General features: G+C 39.4%; 3 protein-coding genes across 3 annotated transcripts; all 3 read right to left on the bottom strand.

Annotated features, from left to right (window-relative positions):
• LOC123784966 (olfactory receptor 5M10) lies at window positions 1-969 on the bottom strand. The gene has a single exon (XM_045786503.1). It carries the CDS (start codon window positions 967-969, stop codon window positions 1-3), a length of 969 nt encoding a protein of 322 aa, XP_045642459.1.
• A 7,617-nt stretch (window positions 970-8,586) lies between these two features.
• LOC123784967 (olfactory receptor 5AP2-like) lies at window positions 8,587-9,525 on the bottom strand. Its single transcript, XM_045786504.2, has one exon. The coding sequence runs from the start codon at window positions 9,523-9,525 to the stop codon at window positions 8,587-8,589; it is 939 nt and encodes a 312-aa protein (XP_045642460.2).
• A 5,739-nt stretch (window positions 9,526-15,264) lies between these two features.
• On the bottom strand, window positions 15,265-16,218 carry LOC123785292 (olfactory receptor 5AP2). Its single transcript, XM_045787020.2, has one exon. The coding sequence runs from the start codon at window positions 16,216-16,218 to the stop codon at window positions 15,265-15,267; it is 954 nt and encodes a 317-aa protein (XP_045642976.2).
• Between the last annotated feature and the right edge of the window lie 4,931 nt (window positions 16,219-21,149).

Raw genomic sequence — 21,149 nt, forward strand, 5'->3', positions numbered from 1 at the left:
TCACTTCAAATGAACAGAAATCCAAATTTCAATTTTATGAAAGAGATTTCCCTTAATCATTTGCTTCAAAGCATGGATCACATCCTTGTTCCTTAGACTATAAATCAATGGGTTCAACATGGGGCTCAAAAACGTATAAAAGACTGCAAATACTTTGGACTCCTCTACAGACTTCTCAGATGGACTCCTTAGGTACATACAGAAGAGGGTTCCATAAAATAGGGTGACTATTGTCAAGTGGGAACCACAAGTAGAAAAGGCTTTGCTCCTGCCTTCAGCGGAACGGATCCTCAAGATGGCTGCAATGATGAAAAGGTAGGATAGCACAATGATGAAGAGAGAGCTTGACAGAGTCAAACCAGCAACTACCAGCATCGCCATCTTCTTGACGGAGGTGTCGGAGCAGGCCAACAGTAGAAGAGGTGGGTCTGCACAGTAGAAATGGTTGATTTCAAGGGAGCCACAGAAGGACAAGTGGAAAGTCAGCAGTGTCTGGGAGAGTCCATTAAGGTAACCACAGGTATAAGACACCGTGACTAGAGAGAGGCAAATGTTCTTGGACATCCTGGTACTGTAATGTAAAGGGCTACAGATGGCTACGTAGCGATCCAATGCCATTGAAGCAAGGATATAAAACTCAGTGATCACCAGGGCAATGAAGACAAGACACTGTGTGAAGCATCCAGCATAGGAGATGGTCTTCTGGCCTGAGAGGAAATTGTGCAGCATATTGGGAGTGGTATTGGAGGAATAGCAGATGTCTACAAGGGAGAGGTGGCTCAGGAAGAAGTACATGGGCGTTTGGAGGTGGGAGTTGGTCCTGATCAGCACAATCATGCACACATTCCCTGCCAACGTGACCAGGTAGATCACCAGAAACACCCCACACAGGATCTTCTCTAGTACTGGGTCATCGGTGAGTCCCAAGAGAATGAATTCTGTCACTGTGGTGTGGTTTGGGGAAGTCATTTTCTTATACCTTGAAAACTGAGAGTGGCGGAGAAAGTGAGGAATCCTGTCTGATCCAGATTCTGCATTTCTTCCATCCATTTTATCATTTACTCATTGATATATTATTAGGAAATTTCTCTTCTCTCTTAACAAATACTTCAGAACATCTACATATTTTTGTCCTGCATCTCTCCGTAACCTCTTTCTCTTTATCTCTCTCTCTTTCTTGCTCTTGCTTTCATGTGTGTGTGTGTGTGTGTGTGTGTGTGTGTGTGTGTGTGTGTGTGTGTGTGGTGTATAAAATCACATTGATACTTGACTTCTTGGAGAACTCCATATTCAGTACTTTTTTTTCAAATTTTGTAAAAAGGAAAGTATAGGAATTAAAAGCAGGGGATCATTGGTATCGTTCAAATGGAAAAATAAAGGACGTTGGATTTCTAGAGTCCCTCCAGATCTGATACCCTATACTGCAGATACAAAATAGAAGAAATAATTATTACAGAATTTTCACCTGAAACCCACAGTAGTATGTCTTAGTGTTAGTCAGAAGACATTGAATTAGTGAATTTATCTCTTGATATATGACTAAGAAGGTACTGAATGGAGCGTCAATCTCTCTGCTTTGTGAATTTATCACTCATTTACACACACATGTACATGGACACTGAAAATATTTTTTTTCTGTTGTAAGTTCTGGGTTTATAGCATCAAACAAATTCCCCATCCTCAGGAATCATATGTTGTAGGAGAAGTAACAGATATTACCACACAGACAAAGCTATAGAATGTGGTGTCAGAAGCAAGTAATATGAAGAAAAGTGAAGGTAGGATGCTTTTAGATAAACATTCAGAGAAGGCTCTTCTAAGAAAGAATAATTTAAACAGTAAATAAATAAAGAATCCAACTCTCTGGAGAAGAATGTGGAGATTTTTGTTTCCATTTTTTTAACAACTAACACATATATGAACATATTTGTTTTGAAAAGCACAGATGATGTTTAAATGTGGTCTTAGCTTTCAGCTGGAGCCACTCTCTCAATGCTTTATGAAAATAAAGCATGACTGGAAAACAATGTGCCTCAAAAGCTGTGCCTAAAGCTATTTTTACTTAGTTTTCACATATACATCAGAAGGGCTTGCATATAATAATTGGTTTTTCAGAGATGCTATAAAATATTAACATATGAATAGAAAAATCAAGTACAATTGATGAAATTAATTTTGTCCATATTGGAGGGATATTCACCTTCATACAGAAGAACAAACATAGTCTTAGTGAAGAAATGTAGAAAATGACCTACCTGTAAAAGTTGACTTACTGTATTTTATAAAAACATGGTGGAAACATTTATAATGTATTTCTCAGGTGCATTCTCTAGAGTATTTTAGAAATCATTCTGAAAAACTAATCAAAACAGTCTTTGTTCCTCAAGGGCACAACCTTAATTTGGTGCCTTGAGATCCTAGATTCTCCTTTGAGCCCCAAATTTCAACCTATTATCTATGTACCCTGCTTGGTACTGAGTGCATGAGATCTTTAGCACACGTAGTGAAACTAGCCAACACCTTTAATCACCATGGAAGAAGGAAAATATGAATATATAAGTTTTGTATTTTTTGTGTAGTAAAGATGAGAGAATTCTCATCAGGAGATGTCAGTGTTTCTCTTTAGGTACTGAGTTTAGGTCATCTAATGAGAGTGAGGGGAAGAGAGGTGGAGTCAGTGAGAGATTTGAGGAGCAGAAGGAATGTATGAAGGAGAAAAGTAACATCACCAAAACTCCAGTATTAATGTGTGTGGATCACAGGACTAAATGTAACACTAAATCTACAAGTCCTCTAGGGACAAAAATAAAAGAATGTCTTCATAATTTTAAGGTAACCAAAGTAGGAAGGACAGAAAAATCATTCATCGTGAAACAAATACATAAATTTTATGACACCAAATTTCAAAACACGCCCTCTTCAAAAATAATGTGATGAAAATAGAAAGGTGAGCCACAGACTTGAGAAAATAATCATATGGAGTAATTCTGACAAAGACTTTATCCAGAATACATAAAGATCCTCCATAACTCACTGATGAAAATGAAACAACAACAAAATGTAACAGACAATTCATAAAAGAAGACACGTGAATGGTCAAAAACTACATGAAAATAATTTCAATATCTATAATTGTCAAAGACATGTAAATTATAGCTACAACGAGATAACACTTCACACCCAACCTCCACGGCAAGAATTGAATCGACTGTAACAAAAGGAAGCAACTCGAACTCTCATAAAGTTGCAGGATTGCAGAATTCTTGTCTCACAGTTTTGAAGAATGAATCTCGGGGACACAAAAGGGTGAAGTAAAGTGAAAGTTTATTAAGTGAAGATGAGAGCAGAAAGGAAAGAAAAAGCACTGTGTAGAATGAGAGGGGTCCCAATGGGTTACCATTGAGGGTTTCTAGGGCTGGTCTTGTATTGAGAGCTTGACCAGGGAGCTCATGGCCTTGAGATTCTTGTGCCATCTTGGTTTGAGCAAGGACTATTGACAGCACCCTTAAGGACTTACTTCTCCGAGGGCTGGTCATTTTCTGTGATTACACCATAGTGTAACCCCTAACAGCTGGGGCCAGGTGGTCTGGTCTGTTTCCTTATCTCTTGTTCACTCTTAGGGCTTTTGTCTTCCAGGAATAGTTTCAGAACCTAGTCAGGGGGCCCCCTACCTCTCCCTGCCTTACCTTAATCTTTTCCTTACTCAGTAATATACGACTTGATGGAATGTAAAATAATTTTTAACTACTTTAGAAAACTGGTTATTTCTTATAAAATTTCTTAGAAAGTTACACCTTCTTACAAAACTATGACCCAGCAATTCTACTCTTAAGTATGTATCCAAGACAAAAGAAGATACATGCCCTCAAAGAAACTCAAATGTATACTGGCAGATGCATGGATAAACAGACTGTGGTATGTCCATATAACGGAACACTGCGCAGAAATAAAAATGAACATACTACTCATGCACCTGAACGAATCTCAGAAACATTAGTGAGAGGGGGTCAACTTCCTAAATGGTAAAGTAATAACCTCCCCAAACCTGCTCTGGCATAAAAGAAACAAGAACACTGGCAAAAAGTATCTGAAGCAACTTTTTCGGAACTCTGGGAATTAATCAAAGCCTTGCAGCGATCCTAGGAGTGTTTATTCCAGAAACATGGCAGGGAATCCTGCTAAGAAGGGTGAGCTTTGCGGCAGTTCCTCTTTGCTCTATTCCCACACCCTCTCCCCAGTTACATAGGAGCCTTGAAAACAGGAATTAGGATTACCTGGCTGTACACACTGGTCAGACTGCATTGAGCTTTACATTTAAAACTTCTACATTTTATGGGGAGTAAATTTACCTTCATAAATATGACTTAATGATAAATTTTGCTTTCTTCAGAGTCCAGCAGATCTAATTATTTACTGTTAATTCTGGGGTACAATGTTATAAGGGCTCTTTTATACTATGGATTATATGCTATAGATTAACACACAGAGCAAAAAGTTTAAGCACTGAGAGAGGTTTTCCTCAAACCCATTCTTTACTAGAAAATTCTTAAACAGTTACATCAAGGGTGGAACCCAGAATGCTATCTGGCTTATCCGTTAGTTCTTCTCTTGTCTTTATTTCTATTGTCACTGAAGCCTGGAAGGAAAAGGGGTGTGGGGGATGAAAAGGAGAGAAGGGGGAGGAGTAGTTAAATGAAGAATTCTCAGTAGTGAATAGGGGTTGTCAAGGCAACTACTTCTGGGCTTTCTTTGTGTGATAGGGGCCCAAAGAGTTTTTGCCCAGCCTGCAGGACCATTTACATTTCGAAATCCTATCATCACAAATTGCATATTCTTAGAGAATCAAGTACACTGAATGATCAGTATAATAAAACATGATATTTACATGTTAAACAATCTGACAAACGGAGAAAAGGGAAAACACATGAAACCCTGAAATCTAGGAACTATAGAAAAACCAAAGGAGCAAGAGCTGCATATGACAAGTTTTAGCCTAAAGGTCATGCTTCTGTGCTGCCTTGTGGCCTGATTTTTTTCCTGATCCTGTCCCCATGAGGAGAGCCTGACTGCTAGTCTAATCCAAACATTTGTGTGTAACTATCACTAACATACTAAGAAGTTTCTGACTTCCGGGGTTTGTTTTTAAATATATTAGAATAAGTAGGCAGTCAGTAGGCTAAATAAGCCAAAATATAGTGACTTTAATACTGTTAGTTGAGGGGACCCTGATCACTTCCTCATGTGAAAAGTAAGCTCAAATCAATCACTTTCAATATAATAATATTGTTCATTATTGCAACCCAGCGCTTTTAAAAACACTGCACATACATGTATTTTTCTATAGGCAGAATTCCATGCGCTGTGATAGGCAGGGTTGAAAATATGTAAGAATCCACAAATTGCATCACGTGGGAAAACATCTAAACCCTCTCCTAATAAAGTTAACACTGGTTTTAACATTCCTGTTGAGGTGAAAACAGCATAAAGTGAAATCCTAAACTAGGAGTCTGTAAATGAGCAGTGAATAGGCAAAGAATTTAATTTTGCGGAGTAAACGTACAGTGGACTGCAGTAGCTATTATAAAGCAAGATTTCTTCTGATATTTCATGACTCCACCCTTACCGCCAACATACACACACGTATGCAAATACATACATACCCTGCCTGCATACACATGATGAATATCTGAGCCATTTCAGGCAACGCTGTCCTTTCTGCAGAGATGCAGTCTTGCTTGTAATGCAATTGTCCTAAAAGTATGGAAAATTGAGGCCACGATGTGAGAAGTCTATGAAAGACAATAAGTGAAGTCAGAGTATGAGAGAGGAAACAAGAGACAGACAGAGGGAGAGAAAGAAAAAGAGACAGAGACCTCATGGCACTAAGAACTCCGGGCTGTGTTAGTTCAAATTAGTTTTGTGTTCCTTCATTGAAAAAAGTCCTGAATACTCAATTGCTGTATTGAAATCGCATCTACTTTATGTAATAGGAAATATGTAGGATACTGAAATATCATGTTTATTAAAATGTTTAATTTCAAAGAAGACAAGACAAGTTGTTTCAAAAAGAAATAAGACATTATCCAGCAGACCATCCAACCAGCTACCAGAGGACTTTTCTTTTCTTTTTTTAAAGATTTTATTTATTTGTTTGACAGAGATAGAGACAGCCAGCGAGAGAGGGAACACAAGCAGGGGAGTGGGAGAGGAAGAAGCAGGCTCATAGTGGAGGAGCCTGATGTGGGGCTCGATCCCATAACGCCGGGATCACGCCCTGAGCCGAAGGCAGACGTTTAACCACTGTGCCACCCAGGCACCCCAGAACTTTTCTTTTCTAACACTGACTTTCTGAAATAGTGCTTCTTGATGACTTTTAGTTCCAGATGCCAGAAGCAACATTTTGTCTTCCATCGCCCAGTGTCTTCAGTCGGACTGATTTCTTTCTTAATTTTAAAGCTTTTACTGATAGCCTGTTTATAAAGGCAGGGAGATGTTGATATAAGGAGGTTTCGCTTCTTAAGGACCTCTTAGTCTATGTTTTTTTTTTTTTTTTAAGATTTATTTGTTTATTGGAGAGTGAGAGCAAGCGGAAGGAGGGGCAAAGGGAGAGAGAGAGAGAGAGAATCCTAAGGCAGATTCCCCACTGAGCACGCAGCCTGATGCGGGGCTCCACCCCAGACCCCGAGATCATGACCTGAGCCCAAACCAAGAGTCAGCCACTTAACCTACTGAGCCACCCAGGTGCCCCTAGTCTATATGTATATTACACTGTATTTTTACAATTTGTTTCTCTAACCAAGAGCTTGATTAGAGCTGCAAAATCTACAAAATCACAGGAATGGGCTTGTGTAAGTGTCTACCTTAGGAAGGATGATGGAGGGTCAAGGCAATTATAAAGGAGGTAATATTTGAGCTGTGTCTTGAAAGAAGAAGAGCTCTCCAGGAAAAGAATGATGAGATAGGAAGAGACCATTGAATAAGCAAGAAAAAATGTGTTTTTGATATGCAATGCCTGAAATGAAGAATAAAGGAAGATAAAATGATAATATTTGGATTCAATGTCTTATCAAAAGCTCTAAGCTATAATGAAAGCAAAATTATTTCTTAGTCTCCCTTAAGTGGCTACTTTTTTATTACGATGATAGTCTTTCCATGGCAAAATAATATACTAGAGTCACACTTAGTATATTTTACCCAGTTCCAACCAGTTTAAAACACTTTTTGCTTACATGTCAGTGGTCATTATAAAGAAAATCCAGTTCTACTGGGGAGATGTCCCAATTAAGAAAATACCAGTCAAACCAACTCAAAGTTTTAAACTTGTCCCAATGAGGGGCGCCTGGGTGGCTCAGTCGTTAGGCGTCTGCCTTCGGCTCAAGCCGTGATCCCAGAGTTCTGGGATCGAGCCCCACCTCGGGCTCCTCCGCTGGGAGCCTGCTCCTTCCTCTCCCACTCCCCCTGCTTGTGTTCCCTCTCTCACTGGCTGTCTCTCTCTCTGTTAATAAATAAATAAAATCTTTAATAAATAAATAAATAAATAAATAAATAAATAAATAAATAAATAAACTTGTCCCAATGAAATTGCAGTCAGTGGTAAAACAGATATCTACAGTTATTTGCTAAGGCATTAGGCAAAGCCTATGTATCCTGCCCTAGCTCTTTAAGCTTGAACTGCTTACCCATTCAGAGATCAAACGACATGACACTTTCCCTACAGGAATTATAAAGAATACTTCTTTCCTAAGTTCAGAAACCTCTGCTCTACAGATCCTTGGTGTTCTTGTTCTGTGATTCCCGCTTATATTTACCTTATGATTTGTTCCCATCATTCCCTCAGTGATCCAGTTTACTTTTCCAGGTCAGAAATGCTTGACTTTTGGGGGCTCCTGGGTGGCTCAGTCGGTTAAGTGTCCAACTCTTGGTTTCAACTCAGGTCATGATCTCAGTGTCATGAGATCCACCCCCATGTCGGCTCCATGCTCAATGTGGAGTCTGCCTGAGGTTCTCTCTCCCTCTCCCCCTGGCCCTCTAGCTCATGCTGTCTCTCTCTCTCACTTTCTAAAAATAAATAAATAAATCTTTAAAAAGAAGAAATGCTTAACTTCAGCACCTCTGTCAGGATTAAGTTCTAATATTTTTTTCTGGTTCACTGGGGATAAGAAGCAGTCTCTACGCCCTATTTGGGTCCTCTAGACAAGTCTGGATCAGCCTAGTCCTTATCACCTGTCCTTTGGCATTTTACATACACCACCTTTCAATCATGGAGCCATCAACTGGGGAAAAAGATGGCGTTATCCCTCCTGCTATTTCAGTCTTTCTCTATCTCACCAATTTTTCTACTGTGTTTTATGCCTCTGAACAGGGAGTCGTAATGTGATATTTGATTATTTTCAAGCACATAGGTTTCTGTGGAATTAGTGGGATTTATACAGAGTCGCCATATTCCCCAGGATGCCAGGACATTTGGTCCATCTCCACTATCAAAAATGACAACAGTAAAACTCATGACACAATAAAATGGAGCAAGGGTGAATAGAAGTGGATTTTGTCATTTCTATGCTCCTAAAATCCCATACTTTGCTGATTCTAAATACAGAAGTAAAAAGAGGTTGTTTTAAAAATTTTACCTAAGGAAGCTTTGACCTCCTTGTTTCTCAGACTGTAGATGAGAGGATTTAACATGGGGATAACCACTGTATAAAACACAGATACCACTTTGTCTTGGTCCATTGAGTAGCTGGAGCTGGGGCGCAGATACATGAACAGAATTGTGCCAAAGAAGATAGTGACCACCATCCAGTGGGAAGCGCAGGTGGAGAAGGCTTTGTGCCTCCCTTGGGCAGAATGGATCCTCAAGATGGCAACAAGGATGTACAGATATGAAATGAGAATAATCAGGAGGCAGCTCAGTTCATTGAAACTGGCAAAAGCAAAAATGACAACTTCATTGACACGTGTATCAGAACAAGAGAGTTTCAGGAGGGGCGGAGTGTCACAGAAAAAGTGGTTGATGACATTTGAGTGGCAGAAAGACAGCTGAAAGGTGAAGCCAGTGTGAATGGCAGCATTCAGAAAACCTGCAAGATACGTGGCCAACACCAGAAGGACATTAAGATGCGGGGACATAGTAACTGTGTAAAGAAGAGGCTTGCAGATGGCCACATAACGGTCATAGGCCATCACGGCCAACAAGAAACCCTCAATGCCAGCAAAGCAACCAAAAAATAAAAATTGAGTGGCACATCCATGAAATGAAATGACTGGGTTCTGCACCCAGAAATTCACTAGCATATTAGGGGCAATGACAGAAGAATAACAGAAGTCAACAAGGGACAAGTTACTGAGGAAAAAGTACATTGGAGTGTGGAGACGTGGGTCAGTCTTGATTAACAGGATCATGCCGAGATTTCCAAACACAGTGATCGTATAGATGACTAGAAACACCATAAAAAGAAGGCACTGTAGTTCTGGATGATTCCTGAATCCCACGAGAATAAATTCAGTCACTGTCGTATGGTTGCTCATATCTTTGTCTCAGAATGATGTTTCATTTGCTGTACAACCAGAAAGAAGCCAAGGGAATAAATTGTACAAAGAAAAAAAATACCAAGAAAATAAAATAGTTCATTCTCTGTTGTATGTATGATTAACTCTAAGAATGCCCTGAGAACATGTGTATTAAAGCTCTTTATTTTCTTATGGCGGTGAAAAGAAATTCCTTAAGTAAATTCAGTAACCCATCTTATTTAAAATTAATATGTGTGTGTGTGTATATATGTATATGGGTGTGAAGTCTTTGACAATCGACCCTGTTTGTCCATATCCTACCTTACCTCCCAACTTTTCTCTCCTCCTCCCTTGGTCCTACTGCCTTCACTTCCTATGATCCAATTCCTTGCATTTATCTTGGCAATTAAACATACAATATAGTTGAATATCCTTGCTGTATGCAATTCTGCTCTTCCTCTTTCCTCTCAAGCCTACTCTTACCAGGCTTGTGCCCTATTATTCCATGAAATATCTCTTGTCTAAGGCATCAGGAGTCTTTATGTTGCCAAATCCCGTGGTCAATTCTCATTCCTCATCTTTTTGATCTATCAATAACATTTGACAGAGCTGATTTCTTAATACTCCTTGAAAGACTTTCTTCTCTTATGTTCCAGAATACCAGACCCTGAATTTTCCTCCTACCATGTGGGTTGCTCCTTTTCAGTCTTTGCTTACTCCTCCTCTTCTCTCTGACCCCTAAGGTTGAGGTAGCTCAGTCCTTAACCTTTCTCCCTTTCCTATTTAGACTCGACCTTGGTGATGATTTGATTTTGTAAATTTAATTACCACCTATATACCTTAAACTCCTGTATTTATATCTCCAGCCCTGACTTTTTTCCAAATTTCAGACTTATAATTCAACTGCTTACTCACATCTCCACATTAATATCAAATAACAACTCAGCTTGACCCAAAGCTGAAGTCCTCATGCCCAACCCTAATTTGCACCAAACATAGCATTCTTTACCTCAAGTCAATAACAACTTTGTACTTTCATTTGCCCAGATGAAATTAAATAAATAGATAAGTATTGAAGAAATTGATCTCTTCTTTTTCTCACACACTATAATACCAGTCTATCAGATAATTATGTTGGCTCTACCTTCAAAACATCTGTATCAACTACCTCCTACCACCTCCATTCCTACCAAGTCCGGAGCCAACATTATCTTTCACCTAGATTACTGCAACAGTCTTTTAACTGATCTATCTTCAAAGTCAGCAAAAACCTTACCCTGTAAAATAACCAATTTAAAATTCTGTAGAGCTCTACTTTATGCATATACAAACATACTTGCATTATATATGGCATTCTTGCTACAAAAAGTTAACTAAATTTCTGTTTTGTACACAGACACATATGTATATATACACACGGGTATACATATATATATATATATATATATATTCATGTATGTATGTGTCTGTATATGCTGAATATTCTATAAAATTCTCATTTGTTATTAGTGATCTTAAATCTCTGTCGTCTAAAGACAAAATCCGAATTCTTTTAGTTGGGAACACTAAATTTAGTGTTTCAGACGTATCTTAATTGAGATCTTTAATTACTTGATGCTTTTTGAGTTCTCTTGGAAACTTTCTATATCTGAACACTTTGAGAGCAATCATATTATCTTACCTTTGTCCTTAATATTCACCAGTAGTGGTTATTAGTTTAGCTGTGTTTTATTGCTTTTGGGAGGAATACACGTTTTCTGTCTTACAATGCGAAATTTATAGCTTTGATGAAAATGGAAGTGGTATAAGAGATCCAGCTATGACAGAATTAAGACATGGTTAATTAATTCAACAAAGAGTAGAAAATGCTGCTTCTGGATCAAAGCAGACAGTCAGCCTTATTAAGTCTGTGATGATCCTCTTGAGATTTAGTCTCTGAAAAACACTAAAAATCGAACTGTGCTAATCCAAAATTAAAACATGCATTTGTTTTCCACTGAGATAATGGGACTACTTTCTCCCCAGTGAACCACTTTATACCGCAGAGAGTAAGTTAGGCATTGAGAGAGGTACAAAAATTATTTCATCTTGAGACTCCATTGAGCATAACATTGAATTAAATGGTATGAGATTGATGAGATCCTGCCTCCAAACTTCAGAATTTCACTTAAAATATGGTTGCTATTCATTTCTACTAGAATATGGCTCTTGGTGCATTAATTAATTGATTAGTTCAACAAATATTTAGTAGACTTGTGTTATGGAGCATACAAGATTCCTTGGTACTGGTAGAGAAGCCAAAAAATCCATCTTGTTCATTCCTTCATGGAGCTTGCATTCTGGAATTGGGGTTGGATGGCTACTGCAGGATGATGGGAAAAAGTGAAGTCCAAAGCCTATTCATGAACTACCAGACTTATTTGATCAGTCACTCCTTCCCAAACACCTTCCTGATTGAAATTATTTTCCTTCTTTCATTTGTTCACATCAGTCAACGTATATGTTGTCTCCTTACTATTCCTTTAACAAACCAGGGAGGATCTTGCCTCAGGGCCTTTATATTTACTGTAACTATACCTGGAATGTTCTTCCACAGACATTCAGATGACATTATTTTTATTCAATCCTTCTCAAATGTTATTTCCACAGAAAGCTCCTCTCTGATGCCACCATTCCCTATTTTATTGCCTGCTTTACTATTCTTCAAAACACCACTCATACCCATGTCAAACACACACACACACACACACACACACATCCCTAACACCTCTATGCACACACACATGCAAATTTGGTATAGACAATAAAGTCTTCCTCTCTCAAATATAAGGAGATCAGAAGAAGTATCAGGAGATCAGAAATTTAATTTTTTTACCTATTAAAGCTCCAGTACAGGTTACATGCTAGTTTTTCCATGAATAGTTTACCAGTTTTATTGAAGTGTGTGTATGCCCAAATACAACAAATTATATACATTAAATGTATGCAGAGTTTTGTATATCTATGAATAATCTTTGGATGGATTATGGGTAAAGTTTTAAAGGGTGTCTATTTTCTTATTCCAAGCACAAACTGAGGTATATAGCAGAAGATACAACTTATAAGATACCATGGAGAAGGATATTTTAAACTCAATGACACATAGGTGTGATGTTAAGGTACAGACCCTCCTCATAGTACAAAAGATGTGATCAGTCTACAGGTGTTTGAGTATGATAACTAAGTGCAGAAAGCTTATTTTGTAATCCTTTCATGTGTCCAGAGTCCCCAGATGCCAGGTTGTCAATTCAATATATGAATCTGGAACTCAAGTGAGAAATCATGGCTAGACATGTGGATTCTGGAATCACTGCAGACTTCTGAGATCACCTAAAAAGTGGGAACGGGATGGAGAACTAATGTACCATGAACTAATGTAAAGGATTAAGTCTTTGGCTCCAATTTGGAGGTTAACATGAGGAGGAGGAGGAAAAGCTATCACAGTTACCTAGGAAAAAGTGGCAGTGGAAGGAGAAGGAAAATCAGAAGACTGAAGTGGCATAGAAATCTAAAAATGTGTGTTTTTTTGGGTAGTTGAAAAAATTAATGATGGCAAATTCTCTTGAGATACCAAGTACAAGTATGATAGAAGAGCAATATTTAGAGGCAATAATGTTAAGCTCTCATGTGTCCATGACAAGGTTGGATTTAATGGAGAAGTGGTACAGAAATACAATTGGAACATGTAATGGAATTTGAGGAAATAAGGACAAGGACCAGAGGTAGTTCTTTTGAAAGATTCATTGTAAAGAGAGAGAGAGAAATAAGTTGATGACTGGACAGGACTTTCAGCCAAAGAAATTATTTAGAAGGGTGATACTAGATGATGTTTATAAAGAAATGAGAACACTCCAGTAGAGTTTGAGAAACCAGTGGTTGGGGAGAGTAGAAATACAATTTCTGAAGTAAAGTTCATGGAAAGCTCCAAAAATGTGAAAGAAGCAAGGGACACATTATCCATATGATAAGTGGGAATAAAAGTATGTGTAGAAAGATTAGTGATGGTAAGATGGGTATGGCCTTATCTAATTGTTTTTATTTTGGAGGAAGAAGCATGACACAAGATCAGCAACAGACAATGGGGTACTGAAAGTTTATCTCTAATTGCAATAAGCAGCTTCAGTGGAGGACAGAACAAAGAAACAAGTTTCACTAAGTTCAAATTTAATCAGATGAGCAGAATGGAGAGACAGTAGAATCATGGAAATGAGGGTGATTGAGAATGAGTCATTACCTAACGGACCACGGAATTTCAGTTGGGCAATGAGGAGTGATGAATATTGATCAAGTGCCACTTTTCTTACCTTGGTGAATAAGAAGCAGCTGAAGGATAGATATTATACTTTATGAGTTAGAGCAAAAGGGGACATGAAGGAGGATATCAAGCATGATACAGTTTTGAATGTTGTTGAGAGAAATTTTGATTAACACTTGAAAATGGAAGTTATAGGAGGATGGAACTACTCAGAGTGGACAGGATGAGTTAATACATCCTCTGTGGTCTCTAACCAATTTGCGGGGCGGGGGGTGGTTGTTGTGAAGTGGTCTTACTTGGATCATGAGGAGCCCTGGTGCTCTCCCTCAAGGTCTGCAGAGGATAGCGGGATGGAAAGAAATAGCGAGCAGACATTTACCCTATTCCAAATCATCAGGCCTCCTTTGACACGTCATCTCATTGGAGAAGGCAGTTTCCCCATTGCTCCTACATTGACAGCCCCCTCCCCCACTACAGTGAACAATAGATAAATAATTTACTTTCAGTAAATGTTTATTGAAAATTATGCAAAACTCTGGGAGGGTTGACGATTAAGAGTGAAATTACATCGTTCACTACCCTCATGATATTCCAGTTACTTTACAAAATCAGTAAAACGCTACCCCATTATTGCTGTGGTACCCATATTATAACCTCTGATAAGACTCCTCCTCATATCTTGTTTGGTATTCTTGACATCCCTGTGAGTAGAGTAGTGTTATTATTTATGACGGATGCTGTGGCATACCACCCAGATTTGCCTTTCAGGATTGAAGCACTTATTTTCTCAGCTTCCAAGTGCAATGGCAACTGACACTTCACAGCCGAGTTCCACTCTGGGAATCGCCCCTGCTGAAAGGAATGCCCATGCCCAAGTGGATGAGCCATTTCCAAAACTGGTCATTTTGAAGGTACAAACACCTGGTCTTTTTTTTTTCCCCCACAATTTGGGCTATCTCTGAAGAATCATCTCGGCCACAGAGCTGCAAGTGGAATTGGATGACTACTCTATGCAGCTCCAACACTGTTCAACTCATATGGACTCAGCCCTGCTTCCCTCATTCCCTTCTAGCCTTCTAGGTATTGCTCCTGGGAATGTTCTCCACTGCACCTCCTGCATGCATACAAATATCTGTCTCAGAATCTGTTTGCCCAGATCCCAAAGACATACATAGATCAGGAAAAGCTAAATATTGGAATTGGAACTTAAACCCAGGTCAGTGAAAACCGAGTATTTTGATACTTTACCAAGCACCAACCTCCCCCACTATGTTTATTCATCATATAGGCCCATGAATACACATTTAAGACACCAGAAGATTTAGAAGTATACCTCATTTTAAGCAATCTACTTTAACACACACACACACACACACACACACAAAGAGCTTAAGCAACCAGACAATAAAATTAATATGAAAACATATTTTCTTCTGCATAACAAGATGATATGTAACATGGCTTTACAGTCTGTGTTTCTGTAAGATCTTCTTTAAGGCCCCTTTCACATCCTTATTTTTCAAACTGTAAATGAGGGGGTTTAGCATAGGGATTACTACTGTATAAAATACAGAGACAATCTTGTCCTGTTCCATCGAATAGCTAGATGTAGGGCGCAAATACATGAAGAGAATTGTCCCAAAGAATATGGTGACAGCCATGAGGTGGGAGGCACAGGTGGAGAAGGCTTTGTGCCTGCCTTCTAAAGAGGGCATCCTCAAGATGGCAATGAGGATACAGAGGTAGGAAATGAGAACAATCATCACACAACCGATGACATAAAAACTGGAGAAAGCCATGATCACAATGCCATTGATGCGAGTGTCAGAGCAAGAGAGTTTGAGCAGGGGTGGGGTGTCACAGTAGAAATGGTTGATCCTATTAGAGCCGCAAAAGGACAATCTGAAAGTCATTCCTGTGTGTATGGCTGCATTCCCAAAACCTGCAAGGAAAGACGTAGCTACTAGCAAGAAGCAGATTTTCCCAGACATGAGAACTGAGTATAGCAGAGGGTTCCAAATGGCTGCATAGCGGTCATATGCCATCATGGCCAACAGAAAGCATTCAGTCCCCAAGAAGGAGCCAAAGAAGTAGAACTGGGCAGCACATCCATTAAAAGAAATGGCTTTATTCTCAGCCACAAGGTTCACCAGCATCTTAGGAGTGACGGAAGAAGAGTAAGAGGCATCAACAAAAGAGAGGCTGCTGAGAAAGAAGTACATGGGCGTGTGGAGACAGGGATCAATCTTAATTAACACAATCATCCCCAAATTACCCACCATGGTTGCCATATAGATTAATAGAAACAATCCAAAGAGGACAATTTGTAGATCTGAATTGTCCGAGAGGCCTAAGAGGATAAATTCTGTCACTTCTGTTTGATTTCTGCCTTGGACCTTGTTCATGTATCTGGTCATTTCAGCTACAATAAGAGAGAAGATGGAACATGGCATTTGGTCAGATGAAAACATGGCAGAGACATAAGCATCTTTTTATTAACATATATACATAGAAATTCTAGAAGTGTTTTGTCAAAGTGTCAAGTCAAAAGACATCAAAAGACTGTGTTAAGTTCTAGGTGTATGGCCTATTAACTAATGACCATGCGATGAGTAACTTAATAGATCCATTAACTAAAAGCACTTTTAGCATTAACTATTTATTAGATAATTATAGGAACTTATCCTTAAGATGTATCTCTCTTCATTATTTATGGTAAATAAATTAATTGATATATTAATATATTCCCTCTAGGCACAACTTCTAGAGAAAGACGGCAAATGAGTTCAGGCCACTGCCTATTCCTATACAGTTTTAATGGAATGAGTAAAAAATAATGAAAGTTATTAAATTCATCAGAAGTACCAAACAAGAAGGAAAGAGTTGAATATTCTGGGGATGGGGGAACTTTAAAAATTGATATTCCAAGGAAAGAAACAGAGGAACTTCACATGTGACTAGCATGGTTGCTACCCTGCTGGAATTTCCCAGTATTAGCATCTATAGGGCGAGTGGGGGAAACTGTCTACTAAGTATTGAGAACTTTGAATAATTCCCTCCAATATTTAGAGAATTTGATTGCAAGAATGAGGTGAAAGGAATAGAATAAGCCACAGCAGCGAGAACCTCTACTTAACACTCAGATCCCCAGGATCATACCAGAACCAGAAAACAGCAGCAGGAGCATGTGGAATGTTCCAGTCCCAATGCTGACTTGGGGGAATAATACACTCCAGGTCATCTAAATGCAAATAAGATTCACCCCCTGTAAAGAACAAAAAAGCCAAATACAGGATGGAAGGAAGGAAGGAAGGAAGGAAGGAAGGAAGGAAGGAAGGAAGGAAGGAAGGAAGGAAGGAAGGAAGGAAAGGGGGAGAAAGCAGGATGAAAGGAAAAAAGAAAATCCAGCCTAGAGCTTCCAAGTAAAAGTTCGGGCAAGAACTCCAGGGGAACTCTTCCCCACTTCAAATCCAATCCCCTACCCCTTCCGTGACCTCAGATTATTGAACAGTAGATGACTGTCCTGGGCTAACTGTCCAGTCATAGCTCCAAGTGTTAAATCCTTTATCATTCACAGCAGGAAGTTATTTGATACTGTCTAAAATTAAAATATGGGACCAAAGTAACCCAATATCTGTGCTAACACTGGAGATAATGGATCTCTTGAGCCCGGTTGGGGGGAAGAGTGGGCGGGAACTTGTCCCATTCTCACAGACCCTGCCATATGCAGAAGTGCCCATCGGTGTTCTGCTCCAGCCGGTTTTCATCAGATAGGGGCTCAATACCTTCACCCATGATAAACCTGGCATTGTTATACAGTGTTGTAAGGCTGTCAAACTGTCAGTGCACCCATTATCGTATCCTAGCTGCCCCACAAATCAGTGAGGGAGATAAGCGGGTATTATCCTAAAAGTGTTAATAAGATTATCTTTTGTTAGATGAGATCAGTGAAGTGTAGGGCTTTCTTGGCTAATTGGTGGTGAATGTGGGGCCAGAACAATCCTGGGTTTGATGCCAAATTATTTGTTGTTCCTCAACACTGCCTTGCCCATCTCTCTGTTTCACAGGACAGATACACAGCCTGGTCCTCTCCCTTGGAATAATCTTGCTGTTTGAATTTCACAGAACAGCATCTCCAGAAGGAAATAAAAAGAAGGAATGGATCTTTTTCTCTCATCTTCAATCAGAAACTTTCCCTGAGAGGATTATTCTATCAGCAATAGTGAAAAATAAATAAATAAAATGCAATACGTGTATGTGTGTATGTGTGTGTGTGTGCGCGCGCTAGAGACACAAAGGTAACAACAAATAAAGTACTAAGATACTTTAATGTGTTGAGCATTCCCTATGCTCTACAGGCACTGTGTTAAGTATTTTTCCTGCAATATTTTATTTAAGTCCTATGAGATCGGCAGTATTATAATCCTCATTTTGCACATGAGAAATGGGAGGCACAAAAGATCTGTGACTCTCCCAGAGTTACAGAATTAACCTAATGGAATCTAATTTATACCCAGCTAATGCAACTCTCATTCTCTTAGCATTTGAGATCATTGAGAATGACCCCCTCAATAACAAATGTGAGCGCTAATATACAGAATAAATTGCTATTGTAATTATCAGGGCTTCATTAATATGCCAGAATAATTTAGCAACAGAAAGAAAAAAATCTATATATCTCCTAGAGAGAAAATATAGTTGCAGTTGCTAAAAATGTCTATCTTAGAATTTGCATGCATTAATTTGCATTATTAGCAAAATCCCACTTGTTTTACATCTGCTGCTATGAATTGCATGCTACCATCTCCCCTCAACCCTGGAAAATATACCCCTCAACCCTGAAAAATATACCCATAACCCCCTTGCTGAGATTTTGCAGTCATCAGTCCAGAGATTCTTAACAAACGTTTTCAATTCCTAGGAGTTTCTGAAAACAATGGTGAGATTCCCTGAGAATTTCTGGCAATTAAAAAGGCCTTCAAATCCTATTATTTACTGCTGCTTATATGCCTCTTAATGACTTAAAAATCTCATAACAAGAAAAATAGACAGAGAATTTATTTAACATACCTTCTTAGCCTCTCAGTGCTCTTGGAGCTTTGGGTGTATGGGTAGTTGGAGAAAGGTACAGCGTTGTGGATTTTTCTTTAGGTCAGTAAGTTACTTGGGCAGAATCCTTTATATCTCTTCCTGACCTTTCTGGACTGCTTGACTTCTTTTTGGTCCTTTTGCTTCTTTCTGTCCAATGCAAAAAAGACAAAACACAACACACACATCAAACCTTCTCAGAGAAGGCATTCATCAATTCTCCCAGGTGAAGGCTAGACACAGAACAGATTGAAGGCCTCACCCATTATAGAGATAAGACAACTGAAATCCTTTACACCTTCCCTGTCAAAAGAGAGTTACTTTGCCTTCTTTCTTACTTTTTCTTGAAAATAAGGATCCCAGTTTGTTATATCAGGATAAAATATATTTTAAAATATGGAATAGGGGCGCCTGGGTGGTACAGTGGTTAAGCATCTGCCTTCGGCTCAGGGCGTGATCCCGGTGTTATGGGATCAAGCCCCACATCGGGCTCCTCTGCTATGAACCTGCTTCTTCCTCTCCCACTCCCCCTGCTTGTGTTCCCTCTCTTGCTAGCTGTCTCTCTGTCAAATAAATAAATAAAATCTTTAAAAATAATAATAATAATAAAAAAATAAAATAAAATATGGAATAGATCACTGCAGTGCAGCTATCATATTGTTTGCAGTTATTCCCAATTGTGGAGTCTCTGGACCAGACTCTGCAGTAAGCATTCTGAATTATTTTAAATAGGATGTATTTCTTGTTCTTTAGTGTCTGGGGACCACATCCCTCATGTCATCTCATTTTAATCTACTTGTTTTCCCCCCCGAAGCTAAGGAAATCGTATGTCCTCTTCACATTTCTCTCCTTTGCCCTAGGGACACCTGGGCCCAGTGGAAAATGAATTTCCAGTTCCATATTTCTAGTCCTCACTAAACATCCCTCTTCTGTCTCCCCCCCCCCCCCCCGATAGCTGGTGGTCTGAGTCCCTTAAGACCACTGAAAGAATCCACAAAACAGCGGGTTAGCTCTACCTCCACCTTCTGGAAGTACTTTGTGTACATACGGGAAATTATGCTGCCTGGATCATGGTGAGGGGCTGATTGCAGGAAATGCACAGAGGTAGCTATGGAGCAGGAAATCTCAAAGAGCTTCAGAATAAGAAGAGAACTCATTTTTAATCCTAGCTTGAGTGTCATTCAAGGAGGTACCAGATGATGTTCTATCTCCCTGCCACCAAGATGGGGACCATCAGAAATTAGTCTGCAATGTGATCTCCATGGAGCACTGAGAATTCACACCGGATACAGGAATGTGACCTTGGAGCCATAAAAGATAACCTTCTGACAGCTTGCAGTGAACTTTCAGTGAAGAACCATGGGACTCTAAAGCCCAGGAAGCAGGCAACAAGCATTAATGATCCACCAATAGAGACCATACTAACTTGTAAAGATGTGACTTCCCCTTTAGAGGAGCTTATATATTAGTATGAATTATGACCCAGCTGGTCATCTCCCAGGTCATAATTAGAAGAGAATAGGGTCAATCAATAATAGCAACTAATATTAACTGAGCCTGTACTATTTGCTGAGTGTTCTCGGCTAACCACGTGCATTTTTGGATTGCTATTAAGCACCTCCATCACAGATAAGTAAACTGGGGCCTTGAGAAGTTACTCGTCCAAATAGTTAATGCACAGCAGACCTGGGACTCGAACAAGGTTTTGTCATACTCCAACTGAGCATTGCTGACCAATTTGTGTTAACAAAGCCCAAAAGTAGCAGAGTTTGTGAAAAATATCCTTCTGTGTTAAATACAAATAACACGTAAACTGCGATAATGACTAATGACTTCTCTGATGTCCTCTGATTAGACTGACTAATTGGGAATAAGGTCTATGGTACTTGCGAGGGCTAATTTTACACGCCAACTTTACTGAGCTAAGGGATGCCCAAATAGCTAATAAAACATTATTTTTGGATGTGTCTGTGAGAGTGTCGCAGGAAGACATTAGCATGTGAGGCAATAGAGTAAGGAAGACAGCCCTCATCCGTGCGGGTGGGCATCAAGCACTCCTTTGAGCGCCAGGACAGAACAAAAAGGCAGAGGAAGAGCAAATTTGCTCTCTTTGCTTGAACTGAGACATCCATCTTCTCCCCCCTGGAAGGGCAGTGAGATCAATGCTCCTGGAGCTCAGGCTTTCAGGCTCAGACCAGAACCTTCACCCTACCCCATCTTCAGGCTCCTGCACTCAGACTGAATTACACCACTGGTTCTC

The sequence above is a fragment of the Ursus americanus genome, chromosome 24 (genome assembly GCF_024610735.1).
Source record: "Ursus americanus isolate L20-20 chromosome 24, mUrsAme1.1.p, whole genome shotgun sequence".
Taxonomy (NCBI): domain Eukaryota; kingdom Metazoa; phylum Chordata; class Mammalia; order Carnivora; family Ursidae; genus Ursus; species Ursus americanus.